General features: G+C 40.9%; 1 protein-coding gene and 1 long non-coding RNA gene across 5 annotated transcripts in view; one reads left to right on the top strand and one right to left on the bottom strand.

Annotated features, from left to right (window-relative positions):
- LOC139817966 (putative receptor-type tyrosine-protein phosphatase mosPTP-1) overlaps positions 1–20,777 on the bottom strand; it is a 267,152-nt gene that overhangs the window by 158,108 nt on the left and 88,267 nt on the right. For all 4 annotated transcript variants that reach the window (XM_071786319.1, XM_071786318.1, XM_071786317.1 and 1 more), the window contains exon 3: positions 13,965–14,273. In XM_071786319.1, the coding sequence (XP_071642420.1) occupies positions 13,965–14,268 (304 nt within the window). In that variant the 5' untranslated portion in view covers positions 14,269–14,273. The remainder of the gene's footprint in view (positions 1–13,964; positions 14,274–20,777) is intronic.
- The window catches only part of LOC139817968 (uncharacterized), a 154,428-nt gene that overhangs the window by 119,960 nt on the left and 13,691 nt on the right, over positions 1–20,777 (top strand). The window lies entirely within an intron of this gene.

Below are 20,777 nucleotides of genomic sequence, written 5' to 3'. Positions count from 1 at the left end.
ACTCCCGGAGTTATCATGCTCGCAGGCAACGGTCGTGTTGTGCGCAGGTAGTTTCCGACTTCCGGGATTAATGCGTTTCTGAAAACTATCTTGTAAATCATATTCGTCTAAAACGCGGAGAGCAATTTTCCCGTCGTAAATACAGACAGCCTTTATTTCGCACAATTTTGATTTACGCGCGAGTTTCGTTTTGCACAGGTAGTTTCTACTGGAGAGAGAGCATTAATCGCGAATATCCTAATAAAGCTACTCTGCACCTGACGTGCGTGCACTGCACGGTCTTATGAAGATCCACGGATCAACAGATCGGCGCGATCTAAATAAAATATACATACACGCAAAGCCCCACAATTACCGTACTTCGATGGCGCATCCTCGTGGGATTAATCAAACCCTAATAACATCTTAAATGGCGAAAATGTCAAGATTGTAATAGTTCAGAAATTATAAGCGATCAAAATTGGCAAATGGTACTACGTATAATTTTTACTTAAATCTATAATTACTCTTTTAGCAATCTATCTCATTTGTACTGTTATATAAAAATGTTCTATTTTGCGAAGAAATATTTATCGAATTTCAATAAACATGGACAGGCACGTTAAAAAAAATTAAAATTGATGCATTATAAAATTAAATGTAATTACTAAGGTCTCTTTTCATTAAACAAGCTGATGTAATTCACATATATTATGTAACTGTGAAATATTTTCTGCTCTTTTATGTATGTGACATGTGCATACTGAAAAGATCTTTGAACCATGTTTTCTTGCCAGCTTACATTATATTTAAAATAAAAGGAGGCCAAGTGCAGACTTCATATTCTATGAAAGTGATAAAGGAAGGGAAGAGAGAAAATAAAGCACCACACTTATTAATAAACATTTTTAATTTGCCCCTACTGTAGGTATTAATTTTTTTTATTTCATAAATGCAAATAATGCATATAAATATGTATTTTGTTTTAGTATTTATAATTGTCCATGAGAGATCTGAGAACATGTCAAAGTGGAAGATAAATAAGAGTTTTACATTTACTATATAGGTATATATATCATTGTTTAGTTCTGGATTTTTTATTTTTCTAACTATTTAAATATGAAATCATGTACTATTTTAAATTAAATAATAATATTATTAATTAATATAAATATTATTATTAACATATATCCTCGTGATCTTTTCAATTATATTTTCTAAATATATTTTATTTTTATTTATACCTGTGAGATATGGTAAGTTTCTCTAATAATTGATATATCGCAATAAATATTTTATTGTATGATGATAAAACACATAAAAGTGACAATAATTAATGCCTTGATATAACGAATTTTTTTCTGAGCTGTACGATAAATCGACAAATTCTCGAATACGTTCCAGGATTAAATAATTGACTTTAATCTGTTTTAATCCATTCATTTTAAGGGAATCAATGACAGGTTACATTTACTTCTGACACGTTCTCAACTTAATATACGTCTATATGTGTCCGATATGATAGATCTATTATTTCAATTAAAAATAAGAAATACTTTAACACTCACTTGTACGATACACAACAGTGAAGTTGTAGACTACGTTGCAGTCACGTTTGATCTGTAAAATACAAACATACGCAAATTGTAGCAGCGCTTAAAACGATTAAGATTTCAAGAAATAATTATCGCGTGCGTGAAAAGTAACAATTTCCGAAAAAAAATCTTTCAAAGTATAAGCTTTTAATTTACAAAACTCGTGAAGTAAATTCTACCTTTTACATGAATAAATCAAGTAATAAATAGATAATAAAATATTTACCTTACAGTTGCTCCGCCATCGCCCGATGCCTTCCAGGCCTCCTCCTCTCCTTAGATTGTTCGAGCAGTCAGAAGTTCCGTTGCACATTGCACAACACTTGTGGTAATTAATATCGCGAGAATTATTATATTATCTATCGGATAATAATCGCGCGACGCTTTGAATGGCACTTTTTATGTTTATCACGCGCAATTCTCAATATATTTTACACGTGTGATATTCCATGTAAATACACACGAGTATTTGCTTCGAAAGTCATCACTTCGATACACTCACGAGTCAAAGATAGTACATAAGAGTCGACAGCGCAGTCTGATAATTTCAGTAATTTCAAAGAATATAATTGCGAGCTTCTTATTAATAATAATGGGACCCAAGTTCTATCTCCTTAGAACTTTTCCTACAGCGGGATTTTTAGTCTATGTGATCTCAGAGCAACCTGTGCGCCGTTCGTCTTCTCCTTCAGATATAACGAATTTATTTTTTTTTTTTATTTAACTGCGTTTTTTATTTAACTATCTCATTAAAAAATATTTGTACATTAAAACGTGAGACGCCTTCTCGCATTCAAATTAATGTTACCATTATTTAATTATTATCCTGCTATGATACAATGGTGTTGTATAACCACAATGTCTCTTCATCCTTTTATCTAACAATCTCCGGAAAATAAATAGTGGCATGGGGTACACCAATGATTCATCGACTCTTTCACAAAAAGTGATTCTTATCTTCTTATTTCAGTTATTGAATCAACAAATCAACATTATCATTATCGTTAGTGTTAACATTGTAAGTTTAACGATTCGCGGGTATGTGTCGCGTTCGCGTGTCAAGCGGTAATATGGTGGTAATATAGCGTCTCGTTTCATGTCGCGTTGCTGGCTTGCTCGAGCGACGCCGCAGAAAAAAAAAACCAGGCTTGCTGGCGCGAGATACGCGACGCGCTACGGAAGAGGGTGCCAGAGTTAACGATAACGCGGACTGATAAATAATCGTAATAAAGCAGAGAACAACACTAATGTCCATTTCTTATACCAATGTAGATTAACTTTAATCTCGGTTTAACTTACTGTTCATCTTTTTCTAGTTCTAAGAATCAAAAAGAGACAAAAGTAAGTTATACGTGGTCAAACCGAGATTAAAATTAACCTGCATTGATGGAAATGGATGTAATGGATGTAATAGATGTAAGAAACGATAGCTTTCAACATCTCGTATAGTGACATGGAGCGGCCTGGATCGCTGCCTGCCGGCTCGAATGTTCGATGCGTAATGATAGCATTGCACATACGGCTCGCCGTGCAAAAACAAGCGCTTCAAGCCCAAGGCCGTGAATCGATCAATTTGTTGTAACGTGAAATCAACGACATATCTTCAAAACATTCACGTCAAATATTCCGTTCCTCGCCTACGACACGTTTTACGTTAATTTTCGCGAACGAGCGTTTATATCTATTATGAATCTGACGTTAAATATAAATAAATGCTCATTCGGGTAATAAAAATGCCGTTTTAACTGAACACCTATTTGTAAATTATGTAATATTTGTTATATTATTAATACTTTAATCTCGAAATTTTTAAAATGTGATTTTGATAACTGTCACTACTCGCGATCATGAATTGTAATTAAATCACCGCGGAAAATATGACATCAAATATCACATTTTCTTAAATTATAATATTAAAATCATTACGATTGTAAATTGTTAAAATTATTATATGTACAATTTCATTCCTCGCGATGCGAGACTATCGGATATTGATCGCTTATAAATCAAAAAGTATTATCGCGACCCTCGGCATTCTCATATTACAATTTTCGGCTGTAATTAATCTTCAGAATATGCTATTAAAGTATCATATACCGTGGTTGTGGGATACCTTGTATTCCCGGAACGCGCAACTTTTGCTGCAGAAGTGTGTTGGAAGCGCATTATTCACGGAGATTTCTCTAAATTTGCGGCGCATGTTATAATTAGCTTGTATCGATCGGCAAATAATTCGGAAGGGTCTGAATTCTTCGGGTATTTTAAAACATTCGATAAACGTTCGAGTGGCAATAAAAAAATTAATAAACGCTGCATCACAAGCTAGGACAGATATACAAGTTCAAAGAAAAATGCTGAAATGAAATAAGCGTATTCGTATATTTATCTGGATTCTGTTTGTAACGTAACGATAAAACAATTTATTATTTAATACAACGCGCAATATGAGCATTCCTTTAGTTCAGAACATGTAGAAGAGATATTATTTAGGAGATATATTTCCATTGAAGTTCCGAACCGACAATTGGATGTGCTTACGCGTTTCTCGTCTACGATGAGCTCAGGCGTCGTTAGAGTTGTCGTGCAAGTTCCCGAATTGGACGACTGGAGTTCAAACAGTGGCGGAATGCGTTTTTGCGTGCAGTTAACACCGCGATCAGGGGCCACTAAACCGCGCAAGAGCGAGAAACGCGGAGCGCAAAATAAAGAAACCGAGCAGTGGAGGAGCCGACGCGTCCGACGTCGCTTTTCTCATTTACGAACTCATTAGCCTAAGCGCATGTGCATATACGTGCATGCTAAGAGAGAAATGTGGTTAAATTAGCTATAAACTATAGTATACTCTGACAGCAACGATTATTTACAGCCGTCCTAACACGGGCAAGGCTGAATTTCCTTTTTTCCCCTGCGATTTCCCACGAATGTAGCGCCAACGAGACAGTCTTGATCAATTTTATGTGTTATCTCGCAACGTGTGTGATAACGCTGTCGATCTTTTATTTGGTAATAGTTAATAATCGCGTTTTGCAATTTGAATTCACGCGAGTGGTTAAAGGACCCTATTAATTATATGCAGGATACTGTTATCAGTATTAAAAATTATCGTTAATAATGGTAATGAATCTTAAATTTTATATTTTATAATGAATATAATTATATAATTATATAGATAATTATATAATTTTCAATAATTTCAGTATATTATTTTTTTTTAAATATAATTTAATTAATTTCAACTAAAATTTTATACAACGTATATAAAATAATATAAATAACGTAACGACGAGTGCTAAAACGCTAAAAAAACACTCGGTGTGTTAATTAATTATACAATTTTTATAATGAGTGTAAAAGGAATTTACATAAACGCGGATTCACATTACCGAATAAAATCGATACCGTCTCGTAGTTCCTATTATGGGAATATTTCTCACAGTTAATGAAGTGACGATGTATCGTTGTCACCTCGCTGACGTAAGACGTAACCATATGGCCTCCCGACTGGACAATCATCGGCCACCCTGACACTTACACGTAACGGCTCAACGTCCACCTTCTTACACCATATTGAGCTTAAGAGCCTCTTCGTGCCTCTCAGCCTTTTTAAAGGCTAAGCTACCCGATAGCACCATATACGCGTTCTCGTATATTGCCCGCTAAATTCTAATATCACAGAAATTTCTGCTTTCTTCATTTTGGTAAGAAGAAAGAAAAGGAACGTTACCTGCTCTCGTTCGAAAATGCAGACTTTATCAGACCGTACGCGGTGAGAACGGCACCAAAAGCGCCTTATTCTCGTTCCATGATATCGAGGTATCACTCTTCGAATTCACAGTGCATTCACAACGCGTATTGAAATCGAATCGCAACGTCGCTTGACGCCTCGCGAATATATATATTATATTTCCTGATGTGAGCGGCGTAATGAAATATCGATAAACACGAACGATCGCAAAACGGGAAGATACTGTCGCCAATAGTACCGGGTAAACGTCAAAGCGTCGAAAGGGGCGAACAGATCCGTGAAGAATGGTAAAGATCGCCCCCGGCGGATGAGATTTGCAACGGCCGCGGCGTGGCGTAGCGCACACCGCGTTTCACCGACGTGATGCGTTGCATTATTCACTTGTACACCGGGGTAATGCGCGACTATCGTCCGTTTCGCCTCTCTGAAACTTGTCTGAACCCGCCGCGGCTTTTGGACTAACTCCGACAGAGGCTTTGGCATCGATACCGCGAAACCACCTTCGACATTCGACCCGTGTGCGCTCGGTGGTTTCTGCGCGATGCAATTAATTCCTTCTAAGTGACGACAGTGAGCGACATCAACCGCGTCACACCAATGGCGACTTTTTCTATTGTCAACTTACATTAGCGGGTGGCAATTTGCTAATATATAAAAACATTTTTATTCGCAACAACTATATAATGCAAACTGTATATAAAATATACTCTGGAATTTCTTGAATTTCTCATCTCCGGAAGATTAAACGACCTTTTAATATTTCTAGATTCATGATAATTTAACAGCGTTAAATAAGATAATTATGAATAAAATGCATTTAATGCAATTCACGGGCAAGGTCCTTGAACGCATGGAAAATTAATATAAGGAATTAACATTAATATAAGGGGAATATAAAGATTAAGAAGAAAGTCTATATCTCACTCGGAATGTCGTATAGGGATCTCTGTATGCTCGCGTGACAGTTTGAAGCTTTCAAACGTATCAAGCGACATTACTTATCGATTCAATATCGATACGCTATCATCAATGAAATACTCCGCTACATATTCGAGATATTACGAAATCCAGGTCTTTATCTCTCTTTCCCTCTCTTTATCTCTGCCTCTCACATGTACGCGGTACACGCAAGTATTTCAACTATGTCGACTACAAAGTTCCTTTCGGTATCGACAACCACATGGACACTCGTGCGCTTTGACTCTCACAACGAAACGTATAAATGCAGCAGCGCATTTGACTCGGATTGAAATTTTCGGTGAATATTCCTCTCTCTCCTGATCTTCCCTGAATTTCGGTCGAGATTTTCATGGTCCAATTCGCGCTGTTGTTCACTCCGATGATTCGCCGCTGTGGCCGAGCCTCCGATAAAAGAAAGAACACGACACGTTCCATTTCTACCAATTTCTCTTTTACTAAACAAAACTAATGGTAAAAGTCTTTAGAAAAGCGACGACGTAAAACGACTAATTCCTCTATTATAAATCTAAGAAAGTCCGTGACTTTTTAATGCGTATATATCTACTTGATTTATCTTGGCAATTATTAAATTCTTCCTCGTGAAACTTTCGTTCGGGAAATTTATGCAACAGTCCGCCAGCATTTTTCCGTCCTTTCGTAGCTCTACGTTGACAACTTCTTCGACTATTAACGAACTTTTAAATGTTTACAGAAAAAACGAACGAGCCGTGCGCCGAATATAATTTCAATAATAATGCTGAATAAGGCGACAGAGACGCGCATCGCGCGGCAGCTGTGGTTTTAGATGCGGCTTCGTTCGTTCGTAGTTGGCCGTAAGTTTTCGTTAGCCGGGAACTAATGGAAATTAATTTATGAAAGAGCAGTTTACTCCCGATTCTTAGCTAAGTAAGAACGCCGTCTAATGTTCGAGTTTACTCGAGTTATCCCCTCTGCCCGCCTCGCTTTCAGACATAATGACAGTTGGGCGTCGCCCGATTCATTAATGCTCCTATAAAAGAGAATCGCGATCTATGGCGATTGTTCGTTGCATATTAAATATAAACGAGTTAATATTGTTGGTTCATTCAGCCCTAATTGGCTAGAGTACTTATACTTCATTAAAAAATTAACGCGATGAAATATGAAACAATTGCGTAATCTTGTAGTGATGCACTTTTTAATATAGTTTATCTGTTGTTGTTAGCTTTCGTAATTATTTCCTTTCTCTATCTGCCAATAAATTATTATTTATTTCAAAAATTCAGCGAATTTTTGAATTACATTCTAAGAAATTAATTTAATTAGAGAGATATGTGTGTTAGTGCTATATCACAGTCTATGTGAAAGTTCTTTTCTCACAGACTTGTCGCAAATTAAATACCGCTTAATTAACCGTGTCGTGAGGTACATAATTCATAGCGTTGCGTCGTCGATCTCGTGGATCTTATCCAGAGCTCGATTAAAGCGAGAGTTCGTTATTTGCAGGAGTGAAATTACCCTTCGTCAACATCGAAAGAAGAATCCTGGCTACGTCGTAAAGTTCACGTAAATAGTGCTGGAAGCAAATTTTTGAAGCTATCGCGTCTGACGAATCTACTGACTGTATTATATACAAAAATATGCATTAAGAATGAAAACGTTAATTTTTATTCTTAATACACATATATATGTAATATATTAAGAATTAAATAATTAGTTTTTATTCTTAATGTGCATTTACATGTAATATAGTCAGTAGTCGTAGTTGCAGGATCAAGATTCATCGGACGCGATAGCTTAAAAGATTTTCTTAAAATTTACGTTATATAACAAACCGAATATTTTTTTCTACAACTTGTTTGCTATCGAGTGACCAATATAATTTCTTATTACTGATAATTTTTTTTTCTTTTTATTATTAATTACTTCTGTTAAATATATATTGTTTTACGCGTCATTAGCATACGCTATACAGCCGTTGGCGTTATATCGGAGTTATTAGGTCGTAGAAAAATAAAAATCTTGAAAGTCGGTGACACGTTTTAAGGGAGAGGTGATAAAATGTATTAAAGCTCAACGCTGGCAATTTGCGCAAAAGATTTGTCGAAGTAAGCTGTGCGCTTTGGCTTAGAAAAGCTGGCATTTTTCAACGCACGCTTCATTATCTTCGAAACCGGAGTAGTTTCCAGTCGGTGGAGCACATTTATATCGCGGTGCGCACCGTGCTCGCGCGTTAAATCGTTGCCTTTATTCAAGGCTCGACGCGCGACTAGTCATTTATCTCATAAAATCAACCGGTCGGCCATAACGTCATAGAACAAGCTAAATACAATCACGTAAATAATCTCGTTCTATTTCCGTCGATTAAATCCGCAATAAAAGCTGATATTACGCATATAGAATCTCACACGAGACCCGCCCCGCTATGTACATAACGGCTATAAAATAATTGGCTTAATACAACTACACAATATGTTTTTGTTCGTTTAGATTTATGAACCCACTATTGTAATTTTATTTTTATTATTAATTTAATCTCCTAGACTGTATTTTATTACGTCAAGCGCAATAACGGCGAAAACGGAAACTGTTTGGATAAAAATGTACAAATATCGTAAAAATAATAATTGATGTAATTATAAACGTTTGGTACGCGGAAAATGTAAAAATTACTCTGCAAATAGTTGACGTTCTTCCTTTTTCCCTGTATTATCAATAGCGCGGCATTCGGCGCTGGATAAAAATAATTGGACAAAGAGATTAATTACTGCGTTCTGATGCCGCGATTAAATGATCCATCTCATCTGAAGTTTCTACTCTCGGAAAAGAGAAATATGCATTCGAAGCATTCGATCACTCGTAAGATAGCCAAGTAACGAATAGTATGCTAATCCGAGAACGTTACGGGGCGGGACTCTTCAGCGAATCGTTTCGAACTTTTCGAATTGCACCGAGTCTACCTCGTCGGTTAGTGAAGAGCGGTAGTATGTTCTCCCCCTCCTTGAAGAAGTCCGTGAGAGAAACTCACTCCCCATCGTACCAATAAGAATGTTTCGCAGAAGTTCACCCGGGCGATCAGTGTACTCACGATGTAAAATAAATCTCGACCTACCGCAGGACTTTGATCCCTCCCATCTTTGGCGCGCGCGAAACAAAACCAACACCCTTAATCTCGGAAAGTATATATACCGACATATAATACCTTTGAAATATTTTATTAGAGATTTATCACGGGGCCGTTACTTCAGTCTGCTGTATTACAAATCGTATTACGAACTGCAAAGCCCGGGGATCCGCCACGTCGCGAAAAAAATCTGCGATACTCTCTATATGTACGTATCGCGGATTTTTGGGTTACCGTGTAAATTCGCGAAATACGAGAAACGCGCGATGACACGCGGGAAAAAATCCGCGGGGATAGTGCAGAATCGTGCAATAAAATATTTCCGAGAAGGCGGATTTTTCCAAATTGAAAATTTTTGACATGACGGATAAAAACGCGCGTGTGCAACGGTCTTCCGTATATCTTTAAAAGAATCTCGCAGGTTTCTGGCGAATTTGCGATTCGACGCGTTGAACGTGAAGCTTTTATAGAAAATCGATCTCGATTACGACGAAACGCATTTTCTAATATGATCAAGGGTCGGTCGTGCATGCATCTGCGCGCTAAAGAATTAATACCTGCCCTACGTTTCACAGTATTGGATGCACATTCTAATGGAATCGACTGTCCTACACACTGGCTGTCGGCAGTGAGGAGATCCCTACGTTCCGACATGAAATAAAATCGAACGAGGCCATTTGCCGAGCACTCGCCGTTCTCTTCCTGTCGTTGTCATGGTCTTAAATGAGACGCCCGAACGAAAAACGGCGCTCGCGGCTTGGTAGCCGTCGGAGGAATAACTGTCGGCGACGCTTTTGCCTTTTGGCGTCACGACCAAGGTCGATGATTCGCTTGTACGAAAATCAACCGAGAGAAACGAACGCGTAAGGGAGAAAGGCTGGTGGAAAGCGCGGAAAGGGGAAGCGGATCTTGGAAAAAGCTCTCGCTCTCGCGGATCCTGACAACACAGATGCGAGTGCATGCAGCACGGTAATCCCGAGGGAGAACAATTTTATTTGTTCCATCAAGAGCACATTCCCTCTCCGCTTCTATCCATTTTGAACTCGATTCTCGGATCACCTAGTCAAGCTACTATCCTTTCCTCGACTGTGGGTTCATCTCGTCATCTACACGTGATGCATAAGAATACCTCCGTTTTACCATTTTACGTCCTACGTGCACTTTCGGAGAACGAAAGCGTCTTATAACCGTCTGCGTTTTATTAACTGCGTTTCTTTCTTTTTTTTTCATTAAGATCGATCTTTTTCCATTGCTTCCCAGATATTGCCGTCCAAGAATAACTCCTCGCTAAGACGCAAACGTAAAAACAATGAATCAATGATCAATGCCGAAGTCGGAGCTTTTCGCATCTGCATCCGCTCGTTAAGCGAAGTAGAAGGAATAATCGTGACTCGTTAGCCGCTACCGAGATTCCGCGAAGGTTCTCCTCTTTCTATCTCTCTCTCTCTCCCTCCATCTCTTTTTTTCTCTTTTCCTCCTCGCATTCCCTCTCTCGTATACGCTCCGCCATCTCACTCTCTTTCAAGCTGAACCGCGTATCCCGTCATGCATATGAATGAAACTGTTTTGCCGCGAGCCGAAAAAACGTCACGCTGTTAAACGACTCGCGCTTATTCATAGCTGCAGTCAACCAACACACCATCCCTGCTACCAACCCCGCGGTGAAGCTTCGAGAGACGATAATTCGAAGCTCGTTCCGGGCGTTCCCTTTGGGCCCTTTGTACGCTCGCGATATCGTTTCGAAGAGTTGGCACACGTATCCGCCACCTCTCTCACCGATGCTCGTTCATCAAAACAAATCAGCGACCCTGCCGACTTAACGAGAAAATAACTTGCTAACTATACCGTGAATAGTATTGACCGCAAACACGGTAATATTTATAAAATTCGGGCGCACTTTCGAATTACAAATTGGAAACAATCAGAAAATGTGTCGTCCTTCACAATTACAATTTTGTAATTTTTTATCGTGTGGTATTAAAAACACCTGCGCCAAGAGCATTTTCCCTCTTATTCTTTCACGATACAAAATATGAAACCTTTGTAAAACGAGTTAGATCGACGGCGGTAAGTAATAGTGTAAAATTTATTTTTGGCTATTCGTCCGCTTTCGCGCGCGTAATTCACAAATTTTTCAATGCGAATTTTACAAGAATCAGAAATGAGGGAAATATGAGGATCGATCCCACAAGTGGAATAGTATTCAGGAGACGTGTGCGTGTACGCTCCTATTGCAAAGATTTGAAAAATGTTCATTTTAATGGTTGACGTAACATGAATATTGGTTACCACCGAAGTGTTACGTGCCCAGAGTCTCGAGTAGAAGCACGTACAGTAGAATGTACATATACACTATAATGTATATATATATGTATATTATATATACACACCTTGTAAGATACGATATGAATAGGTCGCTTAATATCGCGTACGCAACGTGAAAAATGTAAATTCGCGCAATCTCCGATCGCGAACGGTACATTGATTCGCCTTGAACCACATTGTCGCATCACGGCAAAGTTCACTTTTTCGCGTCAAGTTACGCGAACGCCCGCCCGGTTGGGCGTAATTTCACGTTATTTTAGCGGTTCGGGCAAACTTTTTAGTCAAATTGAGTAACGGATCGTGCATTGAATGCAAATCACCGCGACATAACGCGATAGGACCCGTTTCATTTCTCCTTTTTTTTGCGGTGAAGTTCGGCGGCCACAAACTTATGCCGCTGAAGTTATGCCGCGCGTACTCCCATGATTCCAACCCGTCGTCATCTATAGGATGCTAGGAAAAGTTTGCTTTTGACGCGGTGGGTTGCACGTGACGAATTCAAATCAGGCGTAAATACTTAAAGCAAACACTCCGCGAGGGGGAGCGGGGCGATGGAGGGGACACGGGGGTGCTACTCGGTTTTAAAATAAAGCATTAGAAGCTCGACGAGCGACGAACGGGGTTGTTAAGGAGGGTGGCGTTGCCGCCCGAACCGGTCTGCCTTTCAAAGTTCACGGCGAAACTTTGCGTAAACTCGCCGAGTTGAGCAGTGAAACTAGTTCATTGAACGCAAATCGGTAACGACAATGAATGAGTCACGGATATTCGATTATCATCCGAAAATACCAACAGAATCGAAAATCGATTCACCAAGATCGGAATTTCCATCATTAAATAAATAAACTGAGTTTTCGAAATGCATTGATTTATTTCGGTTCGATTGGAGGAAAGGATTTTCGTAGGAAAGGATTAGACGAGATATCCCAAATTAAATATAAACTAGATTTAAAGTTAGCGAGATTATACATACGCCCCTCAAAGATTGGTTATAATCCGCAAGAGAGAATATAATTCAATTTATTCCTGGAGGTGGATCTACAGCGATGTTTAAAATGTTTGGTGATTATTACAAAAGCAATATATTGGCATAAATATTTACGTATTGTGATTGATTCTTATGCTACTTATTAGTCAGATTTTCTACTGAAGCTTCTTCTCTAAATGTTCCTTAAGAATTGTCAAAGTAATATTTTGCTTTAATGCAAAATAATACTAGGCAGTCGATTTGATAATCTTTTATTTCGACTTGAGAAAATAAAATTGTCAAGCTGCAAAAAATTGTCGTGTATCGGAAAATTCTTGCCATATATATATACTTATATAATATATATATAGCTAACGGCTAAAGGCAATATAAGTGAGGTAAGTAAGTTCCTTCCCTTTTTTAACTCACGGCTAAGAACAGAAGAATCGCATTTGAACTTTTATATCTCCTTCGATCAGATACAATAAGAAATATCGATAGTAATACGTTATATTGTCGCCGAAGTTGCGGAAAATGAGAGAGTTATTTATAATAAAAAGAAAAATTCAATTATTAGAACATTTCATATAGGAAATATTAAGATATCTAAAACAATTTATGTCTAAAATGACGGAGACGTTATCCGGTGATTTCATAGGTCTCTGTAGATTTGTGTGCTGTGAGTTAATTAATAATATCCGCAAAGTCCAAAGTAACAACCGGAATTCATAGATTTAATGAAGATAGATCTCCGAGTAATGAAACTAAAAGCACAACGTAGCCATCTAGATAAATCTTATTGGCGCAACATCAAACGGCTTAATACGATACAGAACGAGTTTTTAATTCACTAATGATATTTGAACTAAAAACAGTCAAGTTTAGGTCTCAAAAATTGTCGGGGGGAAGATAGAAGCGGGAATTTTATCTACATATAATTTTTTTCTGTTTTGAGATTAATCCAAGGATTAATCACAATATGTACGCACGGACAATTGCATTTACTATTTCAAGCTCACTCATAAATGTAAAAAACTTTATCGAGCGGCACATAATCAGAAATAGTGCAATAATTGAAAAAATAAAACTTATTGATCCGTATTCGACTTCATATACACATAGGTATATATCCTTTACTGCAATATGAGTTCGGATCAAATTAAAGGAGCTTCCATTGTTAATGAATGTCAGCGGCGTTCTATATTATCCGACTGGGTTTGTTCCCACGGAAAGTACATATCTGGGAAAGAAGAAGGGAAGAGAGAAAGCGATTAAGAACATTCCGCCACTTACCTCGAACGATGAGCTTGATCACGGCTTCCGGCGCATTCCGGTTGTTCACGAGACACTCGTACGTACCGCTGTCGGCGGCGGTGACGGGATGCAGCTGCAGCGAATAATTTTTCAACGACAGGGACATTCTGTTCTGTTCTGTTCGTTGCACGACAGTCGTGCTTTTGCTCTTGTACTCGAGCAGCCGCATCCCGTTTGCCCGCCACTCGAGCATCAACACCAGCGAATTCTCCGTCACCCCCGGACAGCCCAGCGTGACGTTCTTCCCCGCCTCCACGACGACGTCCTCCATCAACGAATTCATGGCATCTGCGGACATAGATCTTTCCGTTATATACGCTCGTTGTACGGCGAAACGTTATCGTCGCGATAAAAACAAACGTGATCGCAGAGTCGCGGAGTAGGAATGAGAATCGAGAAGCGGATGGCTGGACAGAGGTCCCGCAACAGGACTCTCGCGGGTCCGGGATTCACCTGCGTCAGGACAATTTCAGCGTAGAACGAATAAAATCCGTGAATGACCGGACGTTCTTCGACTTTACAACGCGTCACTCCCGCTCGCTCGTAAGTCCGGGCATAAAAGAATTCTGAGCACCGCGAGGCGTGCGCGTCAATTTTTCTTCGGAACCACAAACGTTCTCTTTCTTGTTCCAAGAAAAACTTGAATATTTTTTTATTGCAATTTGAGCGCGACGCAGACGAGTGATCTTGCGCACAACGGCGAGCCGCTACAGTTCGTTCGCGGTATACGCTTGGAATATACTTGAGGGGATTTAATGTATACGAGTACGGGCAACGCACCGCGCACCGTGGCGGGATAGCTTCCGATCGACTTTTAAAATTTCACGCGGCCGCGCTGGCTCGTAATTTGCAACGCAAAATATACGACGCCCTAGCTCGCGCGCGCGAATAAGCTCCACGGTTACGCCATATTGCATCGCAGAATTCTGAATACCCAGGCATCCAATTTTCTTTCTAACGAGTTCAATTTTTTTCTCCAACGGGGAAGTACCTTCGATACACACGTGCCACGCGCGCACTACTATTTCGTTCTCTCTACGGCCACGGAACCACATCGTCGTCCGGAAAATCTATGAAAATCCATGCACGAACGGACGACAGTCCGGGAGTTCGCGCGTGATTTCGTAAGCACTACAGACACGTATGCGCCGCGTATAGATATGCGCCGCGCTGTATCACGGAGGGTGAAACCTACGTCGATCGTGTGTACGTGGCGAAACCGCGCCGGACGATGCGGCAGGTCATCGCGAGGTAATTCACGAAGGGATTCCCTCCGCAATCTCTGGAAAGCCCTCGGAAAGCTTTCGCTACGCGGATTTTGCAGCAAAACAGTATTCGGATCACGCGTACGTATTCATACGTGCATAAAGTGCAAGTTCGAACCTTGCCAAGCGTGCTCCTTTAGCGCATCCGGTCTCTTTTTCTTACAATCGGCATAAATCACAGCTCGCCCTTTGAGCCGCGTCGTTGGATGTAACCACTCGACATCCCGTTTGTCTACCTTTGCAAACGCGATAACAAATTTGTCGCAAAATAGTATTTCCTCGAACTTCAAAAATGCTCGCGATAAATTCTCTCTTTCACTACATTGAATTATTCCACCCGCTCTCTCTTTTCTTTCATTTCGTTTTAAAATGTATATGCAAAATACATTTTTAGCTCTCTGAAAGCTACATTGGTTACTTCTCAGCAGAACATTTTTCTATAAGCCTCTTTTTTTATTTATATCTTTTATCTCTCTAGTACATAAAAATAACATTTTGTTTGCATTTTCACGAATAACAATTTTGCTTGATTGATGACCTGATTGCGACCAAAATAATTTAAATTTAGTCATCTTGTATTAACATCAAGAAGAGAATAATATATTATTTTTCATATACGCGTTTACGTCAGAATAAATGAGATTTTTTTCACGATAATGACATTCATAATCAATAAAGCGCTCTTATAAAATGTGCCAAAGACTCCCATTTTAGTTCATTAATCAATAAAGCCATCATAACTCATTCTGATGGCTCGAAATAGGACACTTGAATTAAATAACGCGGCTATTTATTAATTATGAAATACCAAATCAAATTGTTTTATATATTTTTAAGTATCCAATATGTCGATCGCGAATTTTGCCATCGTCTACAGAAATTTGTATTGCAAAAATATATATATCAAAAATAAATTATTTTCCCTTCTGTTAGAGAGATTATGAATGCGGATGGCTGTCCGAGAACTTTAAAGTATATCCAGTTATATATACATATATATGTCTGTCTGTATGTCTGTATATATGATATCGATCTAGTTTTAAAACTAAATTTCTTCAAACGTAACGTCAAAGTTACTCACGAAATGAGTTGACTGGGAAACGTTTCGTGTCAGAAGATATCTCAACGGAATTTTAAAGCATACGTCGCTCCTCGAAGCTTCCTATATACCGCTAAAAACTCGGACTACGCGCACTCACCCTTACGCTAACGTCATTACGTTTCATCGTCAATCCATGGAAGCGTAAGGAGTAAGTATGTTGCGAATTCCGTTAGCTCTCGATTATACCTCTCGACGGAATGCGCTTCTATGAATGAAAAAAGCATGCGCGGGGAAGATTAACGAAAATGCAGGTCGAAATAAACGCCGCCGCGACGCGACGTAGCGAGAGCGCGTAGCGGGAAAGTAATCTGCCACCGTTAACGACGTCGATCGTTTCCGATACAGTACGCGCGGTGCGCGACACAAGGGTGGCGCAAAAAGTGACGGAAACAAAAAAAGAAACAGCAGAAAAGAAACGCGTGGACGCAACGCCGTGCGATAACGATAACGCGTTCGCACAGCTCAACGAGAATCGCCGTCGTTTGTACCCGCGACGACGAGGCATTCGCGGCCGCGGAACGCTCGTGAAATCGACACGGCAGATTGCCCACAAGAAAATAAAACCGTAATCGCGGACATTTTGGCGCACGACAATTCCTGTATGGCGCGCAAAAAAAAAAATACGAAAGAAATTTGCGAACAAAAGGCGGAAATTTCATCCGCGTGCATTTCGATTGCGAGCCAAATTCTCGAGCGTAATATCGAGGAAACGGTTTCCTGCTGCCCGTGCTTCTCGCATATAATTCCGCACGTCATTTCGTCGCGCGATCCACGCGAATTCAGAATATTAACGTCGTAAACTTTCACAAGCTAATAACTAATTTCCGTCGTCGACGCGATTCGACGTTTGCGCTCGAGAGCCCGTGTTCAGATGTCGATCGCGCGAGCTGTGCAGCAAAATAATGGCAGTCGCTGAAAGATCCCCGTACTGGCGCTACGTGTGCGTTCTATTCTGCGCGAACCTCGAAGTGTAATCGATATAATTTAACTACACGGAGAGAAAGGAGACGAGAGCAACGGGGAAGATCTCCGAGGATTGTCGTGCAATCACCAGGCACACGCGCGGGGCGCGTTTCCGAACTTCGAATCACCCTCCCTCGCGTGCTGCTTTATAGTCCGGGGGGTCCATTTCGCGCGCAAGTTAACATAATGTAAAAAGTTTCTTCGACGGTGGATAACACCCGCACCGCCACCGTCCCGCGTCGTGACGGAAAAATATATCGCGCTCGTCCCCGATCGCACGGTGTGGTTTTGATCGCGTTCGACTTGCGCGCGTCCCACCGCGGAAATGAAATTTCGCACGCGATTCTGTCTTCGTATCTTCGCAGGAAAGAAGCTCCCGCACGCGAGAGTTTCCGAACAACTGCCCCAGCAACGGCAACGGCAGTAGCGGCAGCAGGAACCAAACGACGCGGACGCGTCTCGTTACTAGTCGAACTTTGTCAAAAATATGTCGTAAAAAGTTTCCATACCAATTCCCGCCGCCATGCTTACGAAAAAACTATAAATTTCTCTTTCCCGGGGTGAAAAGGGAATGGGCTACACGTGACGTAATAGTTTTTCGAATTTTACGACGCGCCGAGTCGCGCATCGAGCGTTTTTTCATTAGCTCGTTAAATCACCGAAAGAATTAATGTTAATTACGGCACAAATCGCGCCGTGATGCCTCGATTGTGACAGAATGTCGTGGAAAACGCGGAGAATATTTACTACAAACTGTCGGCCAATTATTTTATCCGACTCTCAAGCGCGCTCGTTAATTATTCCTTACAAAGTGATATTCGTTATACTTCCCTTGGGGGATTACTGGAGGCAAACGGCATCTTGAATCCCGCATGGGCCTTGAAATTTGCTTTAATGCTATAGGAATATTACGAGAGAACTTAATGCGCGTCTCCATGTCGGGGAAATAAGTGCTTTCAAGCAGCTATCCCTTTCGCCGACGTCGCGGAAGAACCATTATTTCGAATTCTGTTTAGCAGTTTTCAGCGGGATTTAGAAAGAAAGCGTAAGCTACGTAAACTCACTCCATATAAATGCAAGTAAGAGTAATTCAACGTGGCTTAATAGTGGCGTTAAGTCACTTTTTAAATAATAGAACAAATTGCCTCAAGTAACCGACGTGTAATAGCTTACTCTTAAATAAAAGAAAGTCTATGCTCTAGCTTTAACACACACAGTCGACTTGTCGGTAGTTCAGAGGAATATCCATTGGCATCTTGTTATTTAGAATTCATGGCATGTCAAATGTATCATTTAGCGAGCGTCAATTACCGCGGCAGAAGCAACAATCAAGGATTCTCGACCTGCAACCGAGTCGCGAGGCCGACTTAAAAATTGAATTTTATCCTCTTTTCCGTGACAGGGGACCGGCTCGGTACGCCGTAAATTAATTTACGCAAATCTTCCGCGGGCATGAATTTTTCCAGCACTAATTTCCCCAGAAGCTACCACGCTTCGCGAGATACGGTCACACGGTCGAGGCAAGCCGTTACCACGGTAATTACCTTCCTACCTTCGTTCCGCTTCGTCTTTTTGTCTCATAACCAAGTAACTATCTTAATTGCTTTTGCTTTTCTAACTCTAGATACTGCACTAAGTCCGGCTCGTTTTATACGGCGGAATGCTGACCCGCCACCTCCCCCCGAAAACCTCCCGGTCACCATTGTCGTTAGTGACTATCCACAGAGAGGGTTATCCTACCCTCCCGGAGGTCGATTTAAATTATTTCCCCTCGGCCGTTCGCGCCTTCCGTTCTTCTCACTCTCTTCCCGTCTCTTATCACTCCGTAACCCGCGGTCGCCGATATTTTTTCATTATGCCTCCGAGGTCCTTTGTTTTTTATCGGGACGATGATAACATCGCAACTTCCGCGGAAGAGTCGAAGCGGCGGCGGTCGCAAAAGGCAATCTTCCTAAGAGAATCTCAAACGGTACGCGACGTCGCTTCGTGCCAATTTTCGCTCCGTTAACCATCACACTGCGAGATGACGACCTTCGTTATTTCCCGTGGAAAATTTCGCGCGAGAAGTAAAGATCGAACGTCACCGTCGTTCGTTCGGCACGAAATGAACGGGACTGTCGATAAGAGCGAGGAACGTAAACGGTTTGTCGATCATTCTAATAGCAGGTGAAATTTTTATAAAAACGAAAAAGCTCTCCTCCAAACTGCTTTCATTTGTAAATAGCGCAAATAAATAATGCTCGGGAATTATCTAAAAGAGAAACGCTATTAACACTTCATTATAATTAGAGAAAATCTTCCCCCGCCAAGTCTTTAAAAGGATAAATAGGATTGGTTAAAACCGCGATGAGTAAAAATATCCCGCAAATTCACTCAGACTTTTTCATCTCTCCGCGCCGCGCCGGTTGCCTTTCTTGCGGTGGTAAATCGCCGGCAGCGGCGCGCTGCAAAAGCGCACGATTCCTCGCTCCGGGATTTCTGCCGTTTTCTTGCCGGTCATCAAATAGATAAGCGCGAAGCGTAACGCAAGTCTTCTCCAATTTTATGAAAGTAGGGAGAGGATCTTGATACAGTTGATTGCCTTTCAGAAACTCCTGACATTAGTCGCGACAGACAAGGATTTATCGCGAGCAAGACAAGCCGGTTTTAATACCAACTCCCGAGAATTATTACACGGACAACTTATTAGCTTACAACGCTTGTGCCACCCGCACCTGACATGGTAACAACTTCTCGAGTACTGTTACAACGTAACGTGCGCATCCCACTCTCGCTCGAGTGTCCTCTACAATCTACATTCTCCTTTTTTCATTTTTGCTCAATCGAACGTAGGAATATGTCCATCCATAGATTGCCACGCGATATTTCCTTGCGGATCGGACCGCAAGATCGGATGCGCTATCAAGATCACCGTTTCACCAGACAGCACCAGTGCTGACACGAGAGGTAATCATCTGGCAGCGGTAAATAACATTTTCATCGAGTGGTCGATCTGACAATAATAAGGAGGTCGCGCGATTATTTTCCTGGAATGGCCGCGCGCGTTAGATGGGGGGGGAGGGCCGACGCCGGTCGATTAATCATCGGTAGATTTCCATCAGCCAGGGCATATTTGCACAAACAAACGCTCCCGCCGGGGCGGAGAGCTCGTCGCGCGTTCGCTGCAGCTCGCACGAATTTCTAGAGTTGAAATCGTCGTAAATCCACAAACGATTCCCCGGAAATCGTCCGTGTCGACACGCAGTACGTAAACTCCCTCGTTTAATCGCTCACTCGGTCAAACGCCCTCGTTAATTACTTCCGATTTAATTAGCGTTTACCCTCCGCCGGAGGGAAGAGTCTCCTTCGCGTCGCCCTCCTCTCTTCGCGCGTTGTAAATCATCGGATCTGGATGCTCCGACGACGGTCCGACACCGCTTGTACAATGCGTACCATTCCCGTCGCGTATGAGCGACGTTTTGC

The sequence above is a fragment of the Temnothorax longispinosus genome, chromosome 8, assembly GCF_030848805.1.
Source record: "Temnothorax longispinosus isolate EJ_2023e chromosome 8, Tlon_JGU_v1, whole genome shotgun sequence".
Taxonomy (NCBI): domain Eukaryota; kingdom Metazoa; phylum Arthropoda; class Insecta; order Hymenoptera; family Formicidae; genus Temnothorax; species Temnothorax longispinosus.
The sequence above is the reverse complement of the archived record's forward strand: the minus strand, read 5'-3'. Positions and strand labels throughout refer to the sequence as shown.